This window comes from Nesoenas mayeri (genome assembly GCF_963082525.1).
Source record: "Nesoenas mayeri genome assembly, chromosome: 21".
In the NCBI taxonomy this organism is placed as follows: domain Eukaryota; kingdom Metazoa; phylum Chordata; class Aves; order Columbiformes; family Columbidae; genus Nesoenas; species Nesoenas mayeri.
Window position 1 is genome coordinate 2,975,584 of NC_137571.1, and position 19,489 is coordinate 2,995,072.

General features: G+C 62.5%; 1 protein-coding gene across 1 annotated transcript; it reads left to right on the forward strand.

Annotated features, from left to right (window-relative positions):
- Positions 1-4,114: 4,114 nt before the first annotated feature.
- On the forward strand, positions 4,115-12,592 carry CRYBG2 (crystallin beta-gamma domain containing 2; the record flags this gene model as incomplete). Its single annotated transcript, XM_080357583.1, has 19 exons — positions 4,115-6,331; positions 6,802-6,846; positions 6,933-7,051; positions 7,277-7,433; positions 7,516-7,655; positions 7,730-7,856; positions 8,416-8,451; positions 8,544-8,671; positions 8,857-8,983; positions 9,238-9,380; positions 9,460-9,586; positions 9,683-9,715; positions 9,829-9,941; positions 10,087-10,216; positions 10,534-10,673; positions 11,432-11,555; positions 11,683-11,841; positions 12,216-12,375; positions 12,504-12,592. 19 exons carry the CDS (start codon positions 4,115-4,117, stop codon positions 12,590-12,592), a joined length of 4,314 nt encoding a protein of 1,437 aa, XP_080213709.1.
- Between the last annotated feature and the right edge of the window lie 6,897 nt (positions 12,593-19,489).

Sequence of the window (19,489 nt, forward strand, 5' to 3'; positions counted from 1 at the left end):
AGCTCAGCTCTGCCTCAGTTTCCCTGGCAGCCCAACCAGAGCCCAACGGTGCCCCTTGTGCTGGGCCAGTGGTGGCCGAGGAGGCTCCTGGCAGCCAGGATGGTGGCCCCAGGGTGAGGCTGGCACCCCGCTGGGGCACCCATGGGTGCTGGGGAGGAGCAGAGGGCAGGGTGAGGGTACAGGGCTGGTGCTGGCTCTGCTGTCACCCCAAGCCCGGCTGGGTAAGGGCCCTGTGTCCCTGTGTCCCCAATCCCCTCGAGAGCCCCGGTTCTCCCAGACCTGGAGCCCCCCCACAGCAGGAGGTTCCCAGGAATGCGCTGCAGAGTGGGGGCTCCACATGGGACCCCCCTCAACTGATGAATCCAGGTGTGATCACATCCCTGGAGACTGCAGCGTGTTGGGACCCCCCAGCCCCGTGGCTTGGCCAGTGTGGTGCCCCAGCTGGTGACAAAGCTGGTCAGTGCTGTCCCCTCCAAGGTCACCGTCACCCTCTGTGAGATGGGTGGTGGGGAGGGGGTGTCCGGGCAGGGGTCCGGGGGAGGCTCAGAGCCACCCAGTCTGTCCAGGCTCCCTCCGGGCGCTGCTGAGTCGGAGCAAACGGCGGAGCTGGTGCTGGGGAACCAGCTTGACCGGCTCCCCGGCTGTCAGCACCTGAGGAATGCCAAACCTGCGCTGCGCCAGGGCTGGGTGCTCAGGGCTGGGTGCTCAGGGCTGGGTGCTCCCTGGGTGACTCTGCCGGTCCGCCCAGCCGCGGCGTGCAGGGAGCAGCACCCCGCTTCCCGCTCGGCACGGCACGGCGCCCCGCTCCCCGCTGGGACTCTCGGCTGGCAGGTACATGGGGGTGCAGGGTGGGGAACCCCGGACACTGGGTGCTGCCTGGGCCAGCCCGGCTTGCAGGGGTGCTGGTGGGGAGGGAACTTCCAGCTTCCACCAAACCAGCTGCCACCCGTGGGTGCTGCCCGGTGCTGGGACTCACGCCCCGGCTCGGCGGGGACCGGGATGGGTCCTGCTCAGTTGCGATGGGGATCGGAACCAGCCGGGGAGGGGACACCGGGAGGGGAAGTGGGGCTGAGACTGGCTCTGCTCCTCTCACCTCCAGTCCCTGAATCTGGGGGGGCTGCTGGGCTTGTAACCCCACTCCTGTCACCAAAGTGTGTCCCCAGGGCCACCAGTAAAGCTGGGCTCCTCCAGCTCCAGTGGTCTCATGATGCAGGCTGGTGGGACAGCGAGGCTCCCCCGTCACCCCTGTCCCCTCTCCCCGCAGAGCATGTGGCTGCTGGTGACGCAGCTCGGCGGGGGGGACGGGGGCAGCGGGGGGCGATGGCGGCTCCCCTGCCCTCCCTGTGACCCCCACCCGTGAGCAGCCGCCCAACCCAAATCCCTGATTTTCCTGGAGGTGGCAGGTCCGCTCGCACCCTGCGGCCACTGGGCTCAGCCTGGCGTGGCCCCAGGCTCGGCTTAACCCGTGGTCACCGGCTCAAAGGCAGCCGCAGCCACCGCCCTCGGTCCCCTTGTCCCTTCTGATTATTAAATGGCACCTTGTGCCTTTTACTTGGGTGCTGGGAGACTGGGGTTGGGTGCTGGGTGACACTTTGAGATGACAGGAGGCAGCAAAAGAGCTGAGCAGGTTGGTTTGGCTTGGCCGGGGGGGATTAATTAGCCGTGCCAGGTGCCCCGGTGTGGCAACACCAGTGGGAGACGTGTCCTGGCGGGCAGGGGCAGCAGGAGCTGTGTCCTCATGTCCATGTGAACTTGACCTACTGTTGTGGTAGAAAAGAGCATAGTGAAATTGGGGTGCTGAGGCAGCACAGGACCCCAGGGCGAACTCCTTCCCCAGGGCCAGTGGGTCACTGGGTGGCCCAGGATCCAGCTGCAGGGCTGGGATGGGAACAACAGACGAGCAGATCTTTGGAAATCCAGCTGCGGGCGAGAGGCAGCCGTGATGCTGAGTCAGCAGCTCCCACCTCCCCCTAGAGCCCCGTGTGACACAGAACTGGTGTCCCCAGCCCAGTGCCACCCCAGGGCCATGGGCACGGCGGGACTGGGCACCGCCAGCGAGTGCTTGAGAAACCAGCACTGGAGCAATCCTGGGGTGCAACTGGGGGCCAGGGACGGACACATCACAGGGCAGAGAGGAGACACATCCCTGTGCAAACCGTCCTGCCCAGAGTGTCCCCAGCGTGGGTGTCCCCATGTGCCACCACAGAGTCCCCAGCTCGGGGCACTGGGGGTCCCTTCAGCCTGACCCGCTCTTGCCCGTTTTCTCTGACACCAGTCTTGTCCCCAGTGCATTTAAACAGCTTTTTCTGCACATTGTGGTGTGCACCCATCCTTCTTCCACTGGCGGGTGCTGTAACCCTGGGGATCCAGCTGGGACACTGGGGATCCAGCTGTGGCTTTGCTGATCCAGCTGTGGATTTCCCAAGGCAGATGAGGCTTTCCCAATGCAGATATGTGGCCCCAGCCAGGCTGGTCCCAGCCTGGAGCCGCACTGGCTGTCCCAGACAAGGTCTCATCTCCTCCTGGAAGATGACACCAACCCTTCCTATCTGTACTGGAAAGACCTGCCGGGCCGGGGAGAACCAGACACGGAGGGCGCGTGGCGGGCGGGCAGAAGGGGCAGGCAGCTGCCTGCACCCCGTGCTTTCCTGCCCCTGCCCCCCCGAGCCCCCTTAGGGACTGGAGCCATTGGGAGGTGACAGGGTGGGAGGGGACCCAGCTCCAGGTGGTGCAGGATGAGGGTCTCTCCCGAGGTGTCCCCTGGGAACCCAGCCCCGTGGGGTGTGCAGGGAGGTGTCCCCATTCCCACCTGGGACACCTGAAAGTCAGCCTGTCTTTAGGCTGAGCCCAAAGCCCCGTCCCTTGCCGTGCCCAGGCTGGACCGGGCTCTGAGCACCCTGAGCTGGTGAAGATGTCCCTGTCATGGCAGGGCGGGCACTGGGGGAGATTTGAAGGCCCCTTCAACCCAAACTAGTCTATGATTCTCTGACACTGCACAGCTCCTAATTGGGACCTGGGGATACGCTGCCCCACTCCCAGCTCCCTGCACAGCACCTGCTGCGTCAGCAGCTTCCACAGCCCCAACCCAGCAATAAAACCCTCCTGGGGCAGGGACTCGGCCACGGCACAGCATCAGCGTCCCCTCCAAAGCTGGGGTGGCACAGGTGGCCCTGCCCCCTGCCCTGTCCCCTGCCCTGAGCACCAGAGACCGCAGCGAAGCCCACCCTGCAGCAGCGGGCAGAGGGGCTGAGTGCTGCGTACCAACTTCATCACAGAATCATCCAGTAGTTTGGGTTGAAGGGACCTTCAAAGCTCATCCAGTGCCCCCTTGCCATGAGCAGGGACATCTTCACCAGCCCAGGTTGCCCAGAGCCCCGTCCAGCCTGGCCTGGGATGTCTCCAGGGATGGGGCATCCAGGGATGGGAGCCTGGATCAGGGTGCAAGTGGCAGGTAATTAGTGCAGCTCATTATCTCCTGCCGATGGGGCTGCAGAGGTGGCTGGAGCCACCCCGTGTTTCCCAGCAGCAACAGGGAAGGGACAAGAGCACATGCTGCTCAGGTCCCCACCTCCTCCGCAGCCCCACGGCTGCCCCGGCCGGGCCCTTTTGCTGCCCTGTTGTTTTCTGGGCTTGTTTGTTTGCTGCGTTTGCTGACTCGGCGCAGCCCGGCCGCCCTCCTGACTCATCCCGCAGCTCGGGGCACAGCCCGGCCGCATCCTGCACGCTCAGCCGCGCCGCGCCGTGCTCTGCTGGAGCCGCCGCGGTGGCATCGCGGAGCTCCCCAGCATCTCTGTTGGATGCACTAGCGGAGGGGCCAGTGGTCCCCCCTCGCATCCCATGTGTGCCAGGAGGGGTGTCATGAGCACCCCAAGAATTGCATAGAACCCCCAAAACCATCTCCCATGCTCATGGGACACCCCAAAATGCCCTGCAGGGCCACCAGCAGGTCTGTGGGGGGGTCTCAGGGACTGGCTTGGACTCTGGGGCTGGTTCCTGCAGTTCTCAGCCCTCCCAGCGTCTCCTCCTCTCCCCGCAGCTCCCAGCGTCCGTGGGGGCCGAGCGCGGTGCTGCGGGGCGTTACGGAGCAGCAGCCCCCGCTCCCCGGCCCCCCGGCATGGATTCGCCGTTCCGGCACACCAAGTCCAGGGGCTTTGTCTCCAGTGCCGAGCTGAGCATGAAGCAAGCGGTGCCGAGCGCGCCGGGGACCGAGGGCAGGTCCCGCTTCCAGAAGGTCTCGCTGGTGTCGCGGCGGCTGGAGAAGACGGGGAGCGTGCGGGGCCGGGACGGGAGTCCCTCCCGCGTCTCCCTCTTGCTGCAGGCCTGGGAGAGGGAGATCGTGGAGCAGACGGGGTCCGGCCCCACCACCCTGACCCACCGGGAACGTTCCTCGTCCTCCATCAGCCTCCTCAAGGACTTCACCGCGCACGGCCCCATCTTCTCGCAGGTGTATTCCCCGGCGCAGAAGCCGCGGCGGCAGGACGAGAGGGGGAAGGTGGGGGCCGGTGCTGGCAGTGGTGGCATCTCCCCATCGGTGGGTGCGCCCGTGCACAGGGAGAGCTACGTGCACGGCACCCTGCTCCCCACCCGACTCCCCGAGTGTCCCGTGGGGGCTCCTGGTGACAGTCCCGGTGCCCCATGTGCGGCCGAGCGCGGCTGCGTCCCTGCCGTGCCCAGGGCCAGGCATGTCACCGTGCTGCGGACGGGCAGGGACGCCGCCGGGACAGAGCCGGGGCTGGCGGAGGGAAGGGAAACCCAAAACGGGACGCACGACGCTGCCGGTGTCACCGCGGCACCGCCACTGCGGGAGAGCTGCGGGCAGCAGGGTGGTAGCTTCGCTGGGGACGCAGCGGGCAGCGAGAGCTCACCGGGCACCGCCGAGGCTGCCGAGGGATCCCCTGGGGACAAACACTCGCCACAAGCCGCAGCCACGCCGGTGAACGCAACCCTGGGAGATGGCAACAGGCCGGGGGACCCGCAAACCTGTATAACCAGCTCCGCGCAGTGTCCCTCGGAGGAGGCTGGTGGCCAGGACGGCCCGGGTGACGCGGGAGAGGGAAGCACGGCAGACAGGGACAACAGCATTTCAGTGACACCAACAAGGACAGACAGCCCATCAGGAGCCAGTGTCACCCCTGAACACCCATCCTTGGAGGGGAGCGATGATCCTGGTGCCACCCCTGAAAACACATCCTTGGAGGGGAACAATGGTCCTGGTGTCACCCCCGAAAACCCCTCAGATGGGAGCGATGGTCCTGGTGCCACCCTCGAAAACCTCTCAGAGGGGAGCGATGGTCCTGGTGCCACCCCCGAAAACCCCTCAGAGGGAAGTGATGATCTTGGTGTCACCTCCGAAAACCCCTCCTCGAAGGGGAGTGATGCTCCAGAGCCTTCACCCGAAGCACCAGCACCTGCACCTCCAAAGGCTGAGGTTGAGTTGGATGGGGGCGAAACGACGAGGAACCCCCAGGGAACAACCCAAGAGCCCCAGACCAGCCCAGACCCTCCTGCCAAGCCCCCAGCCCCTGAGCCCCCAGCCGAGAGCCCCCCGGATGCCACCGAGGAGGACCCCGAGCTGCTGGTGGACATGGAGATCTTTGTGGACACGCTCCGCAACATGGAGCCCTCGGAGATGCGGAAGGCGCCCAAGACCCCGCGGCAGCCCCGGCCGTCGTCGCTGGGCCGCTGTGCCGCTCTGCCCCCCATCCACGAGGACCGGGTGGCCCCCCGGGCCCCCATCTCCCTGCCCGAGGCCCTGCGCGAGCTGCTGGCGCGGGGACCGGCGGGGCGGCGGGACGAGAACCCCGAGGAGGAGGAGATCGAGAACCCCTACCTGAGCCCCGAGGAGCGGGCGCTGGCGAGGACCCTCCGCAGGGCACCTGGGGACAGCGCGGCCGGTGACAGCCGGGCAGAGGGGAACTCGCTCCTGGGGAAACTGAGGCAGGCGGGAGCGGAGGAAAAGGCCAAAGCGGCAGCCGGGGGTTTGGCCGAGCGGAGCGTCCTCTTCCGAGGGAACGTCCTCAAGGGCATGGCGCTGCTCTCCCACTTTTTGGAGCACCGGACGGCCGCGGCCGACGAGCTCAAGCCGTACTCCCGCCTGGACAACAGCGTGCTCTACAGCCGCTTCATGGCCCCCAGCGCCGCCCCGCTCGAGCTGCCCGGCAGAGATGGGGGGGACACAGGATTGCCCACCCCTGGGGACCACAACGGGCTGGGACCTGGTGACCACCCTGTCCCCGAGATGGCCGTGCTGGAGGCTCCGAGCGCCGGCTGCGTCCCTCTTGTCACCGAAGAGCCAGAGAGTGTCATGGCCCTGTGCCCCGCAGATGTCCTGGTGAGTGATGGGGGGGCTGAACCCCCAGAGTGCTTCCCATCAGAGGGGACATGGGATGACAGCCCCCGGTGCAATAAGACAGTGCTGGGATGGGTGGTGGGAGGTACCAGGACGGGTGACATAGGGTACTGGGATGGGTGATGGAGCATTTTTGCATCGGTGGTGGGAGGATCCGGGATGGGTGACAGAGGGTACCAGGGCAGGTGACAGAAGGGTACCAGCTCAAGTGATGTGTGGGTGGCACCACGCATGATGGGAGGGTCCCGGGGTGGTGACAGGAGGTCCCGGGCGGGTGGCGGGAGGCAGGTCCCCGCGGCGCAGGAATGCTCAGGTGTGGCTGCTCGGGGCGGTGGGAGGGAGCAGCAAACACCAGACGCGAGGTTGCGACTGCGGCTTCTTTGGGCTGCGGGGAGATGGCTGGTGCGGCCGATGTCCCGCCGTGCTCCTCACGTCCCCTCGGGTGTCCACAGCAGGAGGACAAGAACGGCTTCAAGATCAACACGAGACCTGGCAAGGTACAGGGAGCGTGGGGGCCGGGCCGGGCTGGCCGGGGGGGACACGGCGCAGTGTGGCAGCACCTGTCCCGTGTCACCCCTCCCAGATCATCCTCTTCGCCGAGGCTGGATTCGCGGGCCAGAAACGGGAGATTTGGGGCGACGTCCCTGATGCCACGTCCTGGGAGCTCTCGCACACCATTTCCATCAGGGTCATCCGAGGCGGGTAGGGGACGGTGACAGCGCGAGGACACGGCGGGAGGGCTCAGCGGGGCTGCCTGTGCCGGGGGTGGCGAGTGACCATCCTGCCGGCGCTAATGACAGCGGCCGCGATCCGGCGGTGACGGGACTGACAGGACATCCCCACCCACACTCTGCCCCCAGGCTCCCCATGGCTGTGGGTAACACCAGGCTGTTTTTCCCTCAATAACTTGCTCCCCCCCGCCCGCAGGTGGGTGATGTACGAGAAGCCGCGGTTCCACGGGCGCAAGTGCGTTTTGGCCGAGGGGGACGTGGAGATCGACAACCCCTGGACGGCGTACGGGCAGAGCGGGGAGCCCCGCGGCAACCGGCCCTTCCGCATCGGCTCCTTCAAGAGGGTCGTCCGGGTGAGCGCAGGGACCCCCCGAGCATCCCGCACCCCCACGCAGGGGTACCAGCCCCCCGTAACGCAGCTCTGCCCCGCGCCAGGATTACCGCACCCCCGAGATCAGCCTGTTCACTGAGGAGAACGGCGAGGGCGCGCGGCTGCAGTTCAGCGACTCAGCCGAGGACACGCGGACGCGGGGCCAGGCGCTCACTGCCGCCTCCATCATCGTCCACTCGGGATTGTGAGTGTGTCCGTGGGGCTGGGGGGGCTCCGGCACGGGCTGGAGCAGGTGAGATGCTTTCCCCATCTCCACAGGTGGCTGGTTTACTCCAAGCCTTTCTTCGATGATGATCCCTACGTTCTGGAGCCGGGGGGCTACCCCAATTTAAAGGCATGGGGAGCAAAGGATCCGTCCATCTGCTCCATGCACCCCATCAGGCTGGTGAGTGCTGGTTACTGGGGTGGTACTGGGGTAACACCAGAGAGAGCATCTCCCGGTGCCTCCCAGTTCACACCAGTGAGAGCTTGGTGTGGAAATGTGCCGAGCGTGGCTCTGGGAAGTGCTCCTGTGGGTTGGTGGTGAACAAAAGCAATAAAATGGAGCAAGTGACAAGTGGCAGGACGAGAGGAAACAGCCTCAGGTTGCGCCAGGGGAGGCTGAGGGTGAATTTAGGAGCAATTTCTTCCCCAAAGGGCTGTGGGGCATTGGAACAGGCTGCCCAGGGCAGTGCTGGAGTCACCAGCCCTGGAGGGCTGGACAGACGGACATGAGGTTCTCAGGACATGGGGCAGGGACAGGGGTGGGGAACGGTTGGACTTGATGATCCTGAGAGGCTTTTCCAACCAAAATGGTTCTGTGATTATAAAATAAAGCCCAAAAGAGCTTGTTCTGGAATGAAAACAACTCCAAAACCAGCTCAGGCTTTAAAGGGGGTGATCGGATGCCCCTGCACTGTCCTCTCCTGCTACCACAGCCTCACCAGGTCTCCTTCTCCTTCCAGGGCTGCCCGGTTGTGGAGAGACCCGGGGAGCCGCAGGTGAGCACCGACCAGCCCCGGGGGCGCCGTGGGGCCGGGGCAGCCGTGGGACCTGCCGTGTCCCCACCTGCTCACCCGCCGCGTCCCCACAGGTGCTGATCTACGAGGCCGCGGGTTTCCATGGCCGCAGCTTCACCATCAGCCGAGACATCTACGACCTGAAGCGCCTGCCCGGGCCGGCACTGGCCACCGTCGGCTCCCTGCGCGTCCTGGGTGGCTGGTGAGTGGCACGGGGTGGGCAAAACCACTGGGAAGGTGACGGTCACCCCTGGGAAAGGGCTGCCCGGAGCTGGGGGTGGCCACGGGCAGCTTGGAGGGTGGCACCAGAGAGATGTGATGTCCCTGTGTCCCCCGGCACATGGATGTCCCCCGGGGCCCCCGTTAACACGTCTGTCTGTGCCGCAGCTGGGTCGGCTACGAGAAGGAGGGTTTCCGTGGCCACCAGTACCTGCTGGAGGAAGGGGAGTACGCGGACTGGAGGCACTGGGGAGGCTACGGCAACGAGCTGGTGTCCTTACGGCTGATACGGACGGTGAGGGTGGTGGCATCGCTTGGGGACAGAGCCAGTGCGGGCAGGGACAGCGAACCCCTCAATCCCACCCCCTCCTCATCCCCCAAAGGGAGCTGGGCATGGCCTGAGACCCCAAACTCATCACATCTAGGAACCCAGAGCTGCTCCCGCCCTCCCTCGGGTCCCGGACCCCGGCTACGGGCACGGAGAGCACCCGGCCCGCGGTCCCTTCCCCTAACACACCAGGGGCCTCGGGGGGCTCCTTCTCCCCGCAGGATTTCTCCGACCCGGCGCTGGTGCTTTTTGAGGCCATGGACTTCGAGGAGGGTGCGAGCGTGGAGCTGAGCGAGGCGCTGCCCGACACGCAGCTGGCCGGCTACGGCACCGTCACCCAGTCCATCCACGTGCTGAGCGGCGTGTGAGCGCGGGGACAGGGGACAAGGGGCCAGGGGGATGGATGGGGGGGCGCTGAGCCAGCACCCACGTTTTCCTGGCAGGTGGGTAGCCTATGAGGGCACCAACTTCTCTGGCGAGCAGTACGTCCTGGAGAAGGGGGTGTACCGCAACTGTGAAGATTGGGGTGCGGGGGATTGCCGCATCGCCTCGGTGCAGCCCATCCTGCAGGTGAGAGCACTGGGGACCCCCCCGCTTCACCCCATGGGGCTGGTGGGGGCCAGGCTGCGATGAGACCACAACCAGCCCCGCTCTGTCTGCTTGCAGGTCGGGGAACACAACCTCCACTTCGTCTCCAAGGTCAGGAGTGGTGGAAGGGGACCGGGACGTGCCCCCCAGGGGACACAGCTCCTTGTGGGGCGGTGATGATTCTTTGCCCCACCTCACCGAGCCCCTCTGCTCCCCCTCCACAGATCCTGCTCTTCTCAGAGCCCGACTTCTTGGGGGATCACGTCTCGTTCGAGGAGGACCAGGACGCCCTGCCCGCCGCCTTCGTCCCACGCTCCTGCAGAGTCCGCGGGGGCAGGTAGGGTGTTCTGGCTGGGGACGGGGACATCACCCGACCAGCAGCCCCACAGGGTGTCCCCAGGAGGGCGGGTGTGACGGGGTCCTGGGGGGCTGCAGGAGGGATGGACCCCCCCATGGCAGCCCACACACGCTCCTCCCGCCAGCTGGATCCTGTTCGACGGCCAGGCCTTCGCCGGGGAGCAGCACGTGCTGTCCGAGGGCGAGTACCCCACGCTCAGCGCCATGGGCTGCCTCTCCTCCACTGCCATCTGCTCCCTGAAGAAGGTCCCAGTGGTGGGTGCCAGCCCTTCCCTTCCCTTCCCTTCCCTTCCCTTCCCTTCCCTTCCCTTCCCTTCCCTTCCCTTCCCTTCCCTTCCCTTCCCTTCCCTTCCCTTCCCTTCCCTTCCCTTCCCTTCCCTTCCCTTCCCTTCCCTTCCCTTCCCTTCCCTTCCCTTCCCTTCCCTTCCCTTCCCTTCCCATCAGCTCTGGGGCAGAACCCCCCCCCAGAACCCCCTATTTCCCCTCCCACGGTGCTGCCTCTCCAGCCCTTCTGCACCCATGGGTGCTCACTCCTCCCACTCACCCCCCGGCGCCTCTCCCCCGTCCCGCAGTTTTTCTCAGAACCCTCCATCTTCCTGCACGGGCTGGAGTGTTTCGAGGGGAAGGAGATCGAGCTGAACAGCGAAGTGCGGAGTCTCCAGGCCGAGGGGTTCAACAACCACGTGCTGTCCGTGCGCGTCAAAGGCGGGATGTAAGTGAGCCCTGGTCCTGCCCCGGCTGCTGGGTGGTGTCTGCCTGCCTGGGAGGCGACTGTGGTCTGCTCATCCCATCCCATCCCATCCCATCCCATCCCATCCCATCCCGTCCATCCCATCCCACTCATCCCATCCTGTTCATCCCATCCTGTTCATCCCATCTCATCCCATCCCATCCCATCCCATCCCACTCATCCCATCCTACTCATCCCATCCCGTCCATGCCATCCCACTCATCCCATCCCGTTCATCCCATCCCACTCATCCCATTCCCTCCATCCCACTTATCCCATCCCATCCTGCCCATCCCATCCCATCCCATCCCATCCCACTCATCCCATCCCGTCCATGCCATCCCACTCATCCCATCCCATCCCACTCATCCCATTCCCTCCATCCCATCCAACTCATCCCATTCCATCCCATCCCACTCATCCCATCCCATCCATCCTACCCATTCCATCCTATCCTATATTAACCCAATCCATCCTGTCTTACCCCATCCCATCCTGTCCTTTCCCATTCCATCCCACCCATTCTATCCTATCCCACATTGTCCCATTCCATCCCATCTCATCCCATCCCACCCCGTCTCATCTTATTCCATTCTCTCCTCTGCCATTCCATCTTGTCCCATTCCACCTCCATCCCACCCCATCTTGTCCCATCCTATCCTCTCCCATCCCATCCCACCCATTCCATCCTATCCTATGTTGTCCCATCCCATCCCATCCCACCCATCCCGTCCCCTCAGCTGGGTGCTGTGCGAACACGGTGACTTCCGCGGGCGCCAGTGGCTGCTGGACTGCACCGAAATCACCAACTGGCTGACGTACAGTGGGATCCAGCACGTAGGGTCCCTCTACCCCATCCGCCAGGTGAGCGCTGGGACGGGGACGCTGACACCCAGGGGGGTGAACCCCAAAACCGCCGCACGTGGGGGTGGTGATGCAGGCAGAAGGACTCTTTTTTTTTTGGTGCAAATAAAGGTTTCTCTCTTTCCAGAGACGGATTTATTTCCGCATCAGGAGCAGGGAGCTGGAGCTCTACCTCTCGGTCCCCGATGACGTGGAGGACATGAAAGCGGGACGCGTGGTAGTGTCCGGCCTCGGCGAGCAGAGCAGCTCCGTCTGGTACTACGAGGATGGGCTGATCAAAAACCAGGTCAGGGCTCGTGTGTGTGACAGTCGGGGCTGCGCAGGGGCCGGGGAGCCGCTGGCGGGGCTGCGGCTGGGTGCTCCCCACCCCACAGCCACCTCCGAGGGCTTCTAACAGGTTTTCCCAGCGTCTGCCCTCAGCCTTGTCCCCAAAGACCAGTTGATTGTCTCCTCCCTGAGTCTCCTCTGGAGACCTGAAAGCATCTCTGGCTCCCCGGAGGGGTTTTCATCACCCTAATCATCCTCACCTCTCGCCAAGAGGTTTTTCGGTGTCTAACCCCAGCAGCAGCTGCGTTTACAGAGAAACCCCTCGGAGCTCCCAGCCTTTGCTGCGGGTATTGGAGGGGACTGGGCTGACCTGGCCACCACCGCTCCTTGCAGGTGGCCCCCAACATGAGCCTGCAGGTCATCGGGCCGGCCGGGAAGGGCGCGAAAGCCGTGCTGTGGTCCGAGACCCGGATGCCACGTCAGACCTGGAGCATCGATTCTCAGGGACGGATCCACAGCCAGATGTTCGAGGACATGATCCTCGATGTAAAGGGTGAGGCCTCGGCACCCTTCCCAAGAAACCCCAAAAACATGGTGTTTGGCTGTAAGATGGGGCACCCGCCCCCCTGCTGCCATCAGGAGCGAGGTCTGTGCCCCTCAAACCCTCCCCTTGCTCCGCAGGCGGCCGATCCTATGACCGGGACCACGCCATCGTTTGGGACATGGCTGAGGAAAGGTCCACGCAGATCTGGGACATACAGGTGCTATGAGAAGGGGACATGCGGCCCTCACATCCAGAAGTGCCACAGAGCAGGATGGGGACACCTTGCCATCTCCTGCCCCACGCACATCGCACCCCAAACACCCCTCAGCCCTGGGTGCTGGGGTCAAGGATGCCCACCATCACCGTCACCATCACCATCACCATCACCGCCACCATCACCATCACCATCACCATCACCGCCACCATCACCGTCACCATCACTGTCACCGTCACCACCTCCATCACGATCCCCTGCACCACAAGGGGAATCCCCCACCTCTCCCCTGGGGGACCCCATACGTGGCTCACAAAGGACCCCATGGACACGATCCTTCGGAAAGCAGCAGAGCCCCTTCCCCAACAGTGTCCCCCCTGAACTGTATTTATGTACGTGTGTAAGATATGGCCCCGCTCGGCCGGGCCAGCTCTGGGTGGTTGGTGTCCTTGTCCTTGCACCGGCCGCAGCCTGGCAGCCCTTATTCTGGGGGAGCTCACACCTTCCACCCCCCCAGCTCTGCATCGAGGGCCTGATCCTGCTCCCAGGATGGAATCCCGGTGCCCTCTGGTGCTCACAGCCCACGGGCAGCACCAGGGATGTGGGGTTTGAGGAGGGGGCACAGGCCAGGTTGTGACCCCCTGAGAACCAGTGGGAACCCATCTTGCTCGGGTGTTCCAGCCGTGTCACCCCGGCTGAGCTCCATGTCAGCAGCGGTTGGTGTCCGCGCTGCAGAGCTGCATCACAGCCCAGATCACTCATCGCCAATGTCCCTGGGACAGTCTCCTTCACCCGAGTGAGGGCAGGAGCTCCTTGGGAACGTGACTCAGAGCCAGAGGGGACATGGGGTGAGAAATCCCACACATGGAGACATCAAGAGCTTCTTGTCTGTCCTCACTGCTGGGGAGAGGAGAGGCTGCCGGCGCGGGCCCGGTTTGCTGAGCAGGTTGAGCCCAGTTTGGAGAGAGTCACAGTGTTAGGGCAGCTACCGCTGATCAACCCCGCAGCAAAACGGGGCTGTTCGGGCAGCGCTGTCTCCCCGGGAGGTTTCCTCAGCAGATTTGGATGCACCAAGGTCCTTCAATCAGGTGTCTCCAGTGACTGATCTGGCTTGTGGCAACAGCCACCACGTAATCACAGAATGTCAGGGGTTGAAGGGCCCTGGAAAGCTCATCCAGTGCAATCCCCCCATGGAGCAGGAACACCCAGATGAGGTTACACAGGAAGGTGTCCAGGCGGGTTGGAATGTCTGCACAGAAGGAGACTCCACAACCCCCTGGGCAGCCTGGGCCAGGCTCTGCCACCCTCACCCCAACAAGTTGCTTCTCATATTCAAGTGGAACCTCCTGTGTTCCAGTTTGCACCCATTGCCCCTTGTCCTGTCCCTGGTTGTCACCAGCAGAGCCTGGCTCCATCCTCCTGACACTGCCCCTTTCCATATTGATCCCCAGCAATGAGTCCCCCCTCAGTGTCCTCTTGTCCAGCTCCAGAGCCCCAGCTCCCTCAGCCTTTCCTCACACGGGAGATGCTCCACTCCCTGCAGCATCTTGGTGGCTGCGCTGGACTCTCTGCAGCAGTTCCCTGTCCTGCTGGAACTGAGGGGCCACAACTGGACACAAGATTCCAGATGCATCATCAAATCATAGAGTAGTTTGGGTCGAAGGGATCTTCAGAGCTCACCCAGCCCAACCCCTGGAAGCCGGGGAGGGATATCAAAACACACACCGGGCAGGTAGGGTGGTTACAGAGTGTGAAAACCCACTCAATACAGCACCACTAGTGTAAACAAGCACCCGCCTACCACCACCCACGGCCGCGCCTGCGAAAGAGGGGTATGCTGCCTCAGCAATCCTTATATACCTCCTACTAGGCTGTGATTGGCTAATAGCGGGGAATTTGGGAGCACCGGATTGGTCGAGAATCAGTAGGGCGGTCCGCCGGGCCTGTGGGTGGCGCTGGGCCCCGGGGCCGGGCCTCAGGGCCGGGCCCGGGGCCTCCGCTAAATCGTGGTGTCGGAAGAGCCGCGATCTCACCCAAAGGCCTCCACACCAGCACTTTATTTCTCAGCAAACCCGGGGGGGCGCTCCGGGGTGTGATTTTGAGGCTGAAGGAGCACAGGGCCGGGGCAGCGGGTGCCGTCCTGGGGGTGGCATCTCGGGGTCAGCGGAGGCGCAGGGCGAAGGCCGCGAGCAGCCCCATGGCGAGGGGCAGGAGCGCGGCGCGGGCACCAGGCGGGCTCAGGTTGGTCTGGGAGGCGGCTGCGGTGGTGGAGGGAGCCATGGTTGGGTTCCCCTCCACATGGCCGAAGGGCTGGAAGAGAAAGGGAGAGTCAGCGATGAAGTGTAGCAAGGGACAGGAGCGGAGGAAACGGCCTCAGGTTGCGCCAGGGGAGGTTGAGGTTGGATTTGGGAGCAATTTCTTCCCCAAAGGGCTGTGAGGCATTGAACAGGCTGCCCAGGGCAGTGCTGGAGTCACCAGCCCTGGAGGGCTGGACAGACGGACATGAGGCTCTCAGGACATGGGGCAGGGACAGGGGTGGGTTATGGTTGAACCCAATGATCCCGAGGGGCTTTTCCAACCAAAATGGTTCTGTGATTATAATAAAGGCCAAAAGAGCTTGTTCTGGAATGAAAACAACTCCCAAACCACCTCAAGTTTTAAATGGGGTGATTGGATGCCCCTGTACCAGTTGGACTCCATGAGCTTCTCTTCCAACCAAAATGATTCTATGATTTTAAGCCCAGCTCTGGCTGTGAAGCCAGATGAGTCCCGGGCACATCCACAGCAACATCCCACCTCATTTTATTTCTCCTCCTTGAATCTCTTTTCCTCCCCACTCTGGCAGATGCTACAACTGTGGGGGGCTGGACCACCACGCCAAGGAGTGCAAGCTCCCGCCGCAGCCCAAGAAATGTCACTTCTGCCAGAGCATCAGCTCGAGTTGGACTCGATGATCTTGAGAGCCAGCGAGCGCTCCAAAGCAGAGCAGAGAGCAGTAGGTGGAAACCCCCCCAGCGCCTTCACAGCCCTTTCTTGGGGGGGACACGCAGCCTCCCCTTCCCCCAGAAGCTTCTCCTTCCCCACACACACAGAGTCACTGTTGGCTTTGGGGTTTTCCCAGTGCGGAAAGCAAAGCGAGCTCCCCCTCGTGTCACTGCCCTGTTTCCAGCCTTGTGGTTTTAAAAAGGGGGGGACAGAAGGAGAAGCTGGGGGGTGGTCAGTGCCCCTCAGGTCACTGTGAGGGAGCAGGAGAGTTGGAAGTAAAGGGGAGAAGAGACTCCTGACCCCTCAGTCCCCTTGGCTGTCTCAAGGCTGCAGTCGCTGTGTGAAATCCAACACAACTGGCATGGTGATTTCAAGGTGGTTTCCTTCCCTCTCTAAAGGTCGGTACCTTCCAAATTAAGGTGTCTGCGTGAATCCTCCTGCCCTGGCTGTGCAGGACCAGTGTCGCTGGGGTTTTGGTCCTTCCCGACTGAGTGTATGCCTGCGATCGGGGACCACAGCGACAGGCGCTGCCCTGTCTGCGGGAAAAGGGGCTGCACGTCCCCGTGTTGGTTCACGTTCCTCAGGTCCCTCCAGAGCCAGGACAGGGACAGGGATGGGACCCCAACACCTTACTCTACCCCCTCACACGCACTTATGCGCTATGAGGGAGTTTGCTTGGTTTCCCCAGCCACAGAGCGGGACTCCTGGGAGGTAAATACACTCTGTGGAGGTCACAGCTGTGTGGAGTTTGTGAGCAAAACGAGCACAAATGGGCAGGAAAGATCCTGAGAGCTGCTCCAAATAGCATTACCGTCCCCAAAAGCACTGGCACTTTCATCCCTTCCATGCACCCGTCCCCACGCAGGGAGAACCGACATCCACCCGCACAGCTCTCGCACCGAGCGCGCCAGCAAAGAGGAAAATAACGCCTGGTGGGGAGAGGCGAGAGGAAACCACACAGCTGTGTGCCCAGCCAGCGTCCCCATGGCTGTTCCCAGTGTCCCCACGGCTGTTCCCAGTGTCCCCAGTGTCCCCACAGCCATCCCCAGTGTCCCCGCACCAGGCACGGGCTGGGGCTTGCAGACAAAGCAGAGGCTCCAAAATGGGGTGGAGAGCTAAGTGCAAAGGTTACGGATGTGAGTGATGCTCTCAAGTAAAATAAAAAAACACAAAACTTTTAAAAAAGCAACTTATGGAAGTATTTAGACCTTACAGACCGCAGCGCAAAGCCCCTGCTGAGACAGCCAGGGTTAAAGTCACATAGAAAGTCAAACGCTCTGTTTTCCAGCTGAAAGCAGAAATTCTCCCACTGGTTGAACCCCAAACTGCTGTCACCCCCATGGGACGGAGCTGGCGGGACCCCCGGCCTTCACGGGGGTGTCTCTTACCAGGCAGAGGACGAGCAGGGCGAGCAGGAGGAGGTGGGCGCACCGGGGGGGCTGCATGCTGGGGGCTCGCACTGTGCTGTGACGCTTCCTCATCTGCTCGCAGTGCTGGCAGCCGGAGGCTTTAAGCGCGGCAGTGGCGGCCCCATCTCACCAGTCACGCCTTCCCTGCACCGGCCCCACCGCCCCAAAGGGCCGTTTGAACCCACGGCAATTTGGAGAAATCACATCCGCTGCCAGTGCTGCGAGGGAGAAGGTGAAAGACAACATGGGGGATCTCAGAGTGCGGATGACACTGCATGGTCCTTTCAGCCTCGATTCTCCATCATCCAGCACAAGGGCAGCCCTGTTCTCCTTTTCCCTTGTCACAAAATACCACCTGCAGCATGAATCCCCCACCCCTGATGAGCTCTTCTTCTCCCCTCTCCTCTGCCCCACACCATAAAGGACTAATCATGGTTATGGATCAAACCTCATCCAGTTCACTGGGAGGGTTTGCAAATTACGGGCAGTGTTTCAAGAGGGCCCCGCATTGCACCGTGTGACAAACCTCATTCCGTGCAGCTCAGGACAGACGCTGCCCCTCTGAATTCTGCTTACACACTTGGGGTACTCTGATCTGTGTTACATATCAGCAAAACGCTCCCTTCCAGACCCCAATATGTGTCACGGCAGGTCTCTGAGCTCCTCCACCCACTCAACTGCATGAGCAGCAAACAAGAGATATCTGGTTATTTTAAGATGGTTTGAATTAAGCGAAGCTACTGGGATGCACTGCGCATAAGCACCTGTTGTCTGGTTTTGTGTTGGTGAAGCGCATCACGGTGTAGCAAGCCCACCGCCAGCCGGTGGCTGGAGCTGAGTCCTCTGAGGCAAAGCTTCACCCAATTTAGTTAATTTTTGCTCTTCTTGCAAGAGTCAAAATGAAAGTCTCTTGGGGACAGCCAACATCCTATAAAAGGTGCTAAAAACTGGCCTGTCCTGCTCCTCTCCAGCTGGTGAGGCCGAGATCTCCGGAGAGCAGAGCGGCACGGGGACGTGCAGGGATGGTTCTCTGCACGGCGGGTGGAGCGCAGAGCATCAGCGAGGAAATGAGCACGTGGGAGCTCCCGGGAGAGGGAAAGCGTTGCTAGAACACAGGGACAAAAGCAGCAGGTGAGACCAGGAGCAGCTGCACAGTATGTGACACCTCAGGTCAGGCTGCGCCTGGAGCTGGAGATCAGGGCACACGAAGGGTGGTGGAGGAAAAGCAGCACACGGTGCTCCCACCCCAGGAAAGGTGTGAAACGCTCTAAGTGACCACAGCTCCACAAAGCACCGTTTTGTGGGGCAGGGAACAGGCAGGACCCTTCAGCCAGGCAGGCGGCTCACAGAACGGAGCCTGCGGGCAGCCTGGGCCTCCCTCCTGAGAAACAGAGTCACAAAGATGATGGAGTGGAGCATCTCCCATGTGAGGAAAGGCTGAGGGAGCTGGGGCTCTGGAGCTGGACAAGAGGACACTGAGGGGGGACTCATTCATGGGGATCAATATGGAAAGGGGCAGTGCCAGGAGGATGGAGCCAGGCTCTGCTGGTGACAACCAGTGACAGGACAAGGGGCAATGGGTGCAAACTGGAACACAGGAGGTTCTGCTTAAAGATGAGAAGCAACTTGTTGGGGTGAGGGTGGCAGAGCCTGGCCCAGGCTGCCCAGGGGGTTGTGGAGTCTCCTTCTGTGCAGACATTCCAACCCGCCTGGACACCTTCCTGTGTAACCTCATCTGGGTGTTCCTGCTCCATGGGGGATTGCGCTGGATGAAGGGCCTGCCTAGTCCTCCACGTGACCAGCGCTGAGCCAATGGCAGCGGCTCCGCGTCGCCGTGGCAACCGCCTGTAAACAATATGGCGGCGGGGCGCTGAGCGCGGGGTGAGTGCGGCGCCAAGGCGGGAACCAGGGGGTCCGGTCCCGCCGCGGTTTGGGAGCCCCCCCGACACTGTGAGGGACACCCCAACACTCGGCGTGCCCCCCAGTGCACGCCGGGGCGTCCCCAGCGCTGCCACCCACACCGGGCCCCCGCAGGGCCCGCCCCGCCAGGTGGTACCGCTTACCATCGTTATTTTAAGTCTGGTTTTTGCCAAAGATCCTTCAAAAAGCCGATCGCTGCCGGCCTTCTGGGGACCCACAGGGCCGGGCATGATGGTAACAGGCTCAGAGACACCACCAGCTCAAGGATTTTAACTGTTAAAGACAAGCGGTGGGTGCGTGAACACCCGCTCTGCACAGAAAGCAAGGATGTAGGGCTGGTGAGAAACATGTGCAGTTTAGGCTTTTTTGGACAACACATTTAAAAATCATCGAGCAACTCCTTTCAAAGTTAATGAACCTATGCTTTATTTTTACATATTATCCCCTCTTCTTTGTACTAAAAGGGCAGAGCTGCCCAAGTTCATGGCTTCCACTGGTAAGGCTTTTCTTACCATTGTATGTTTTGCAATGATTTTAGCTTTTTCTTTCCAATTTGTCTCAGATCATAAGTCACAGACGGTTTCCACATCCCCAG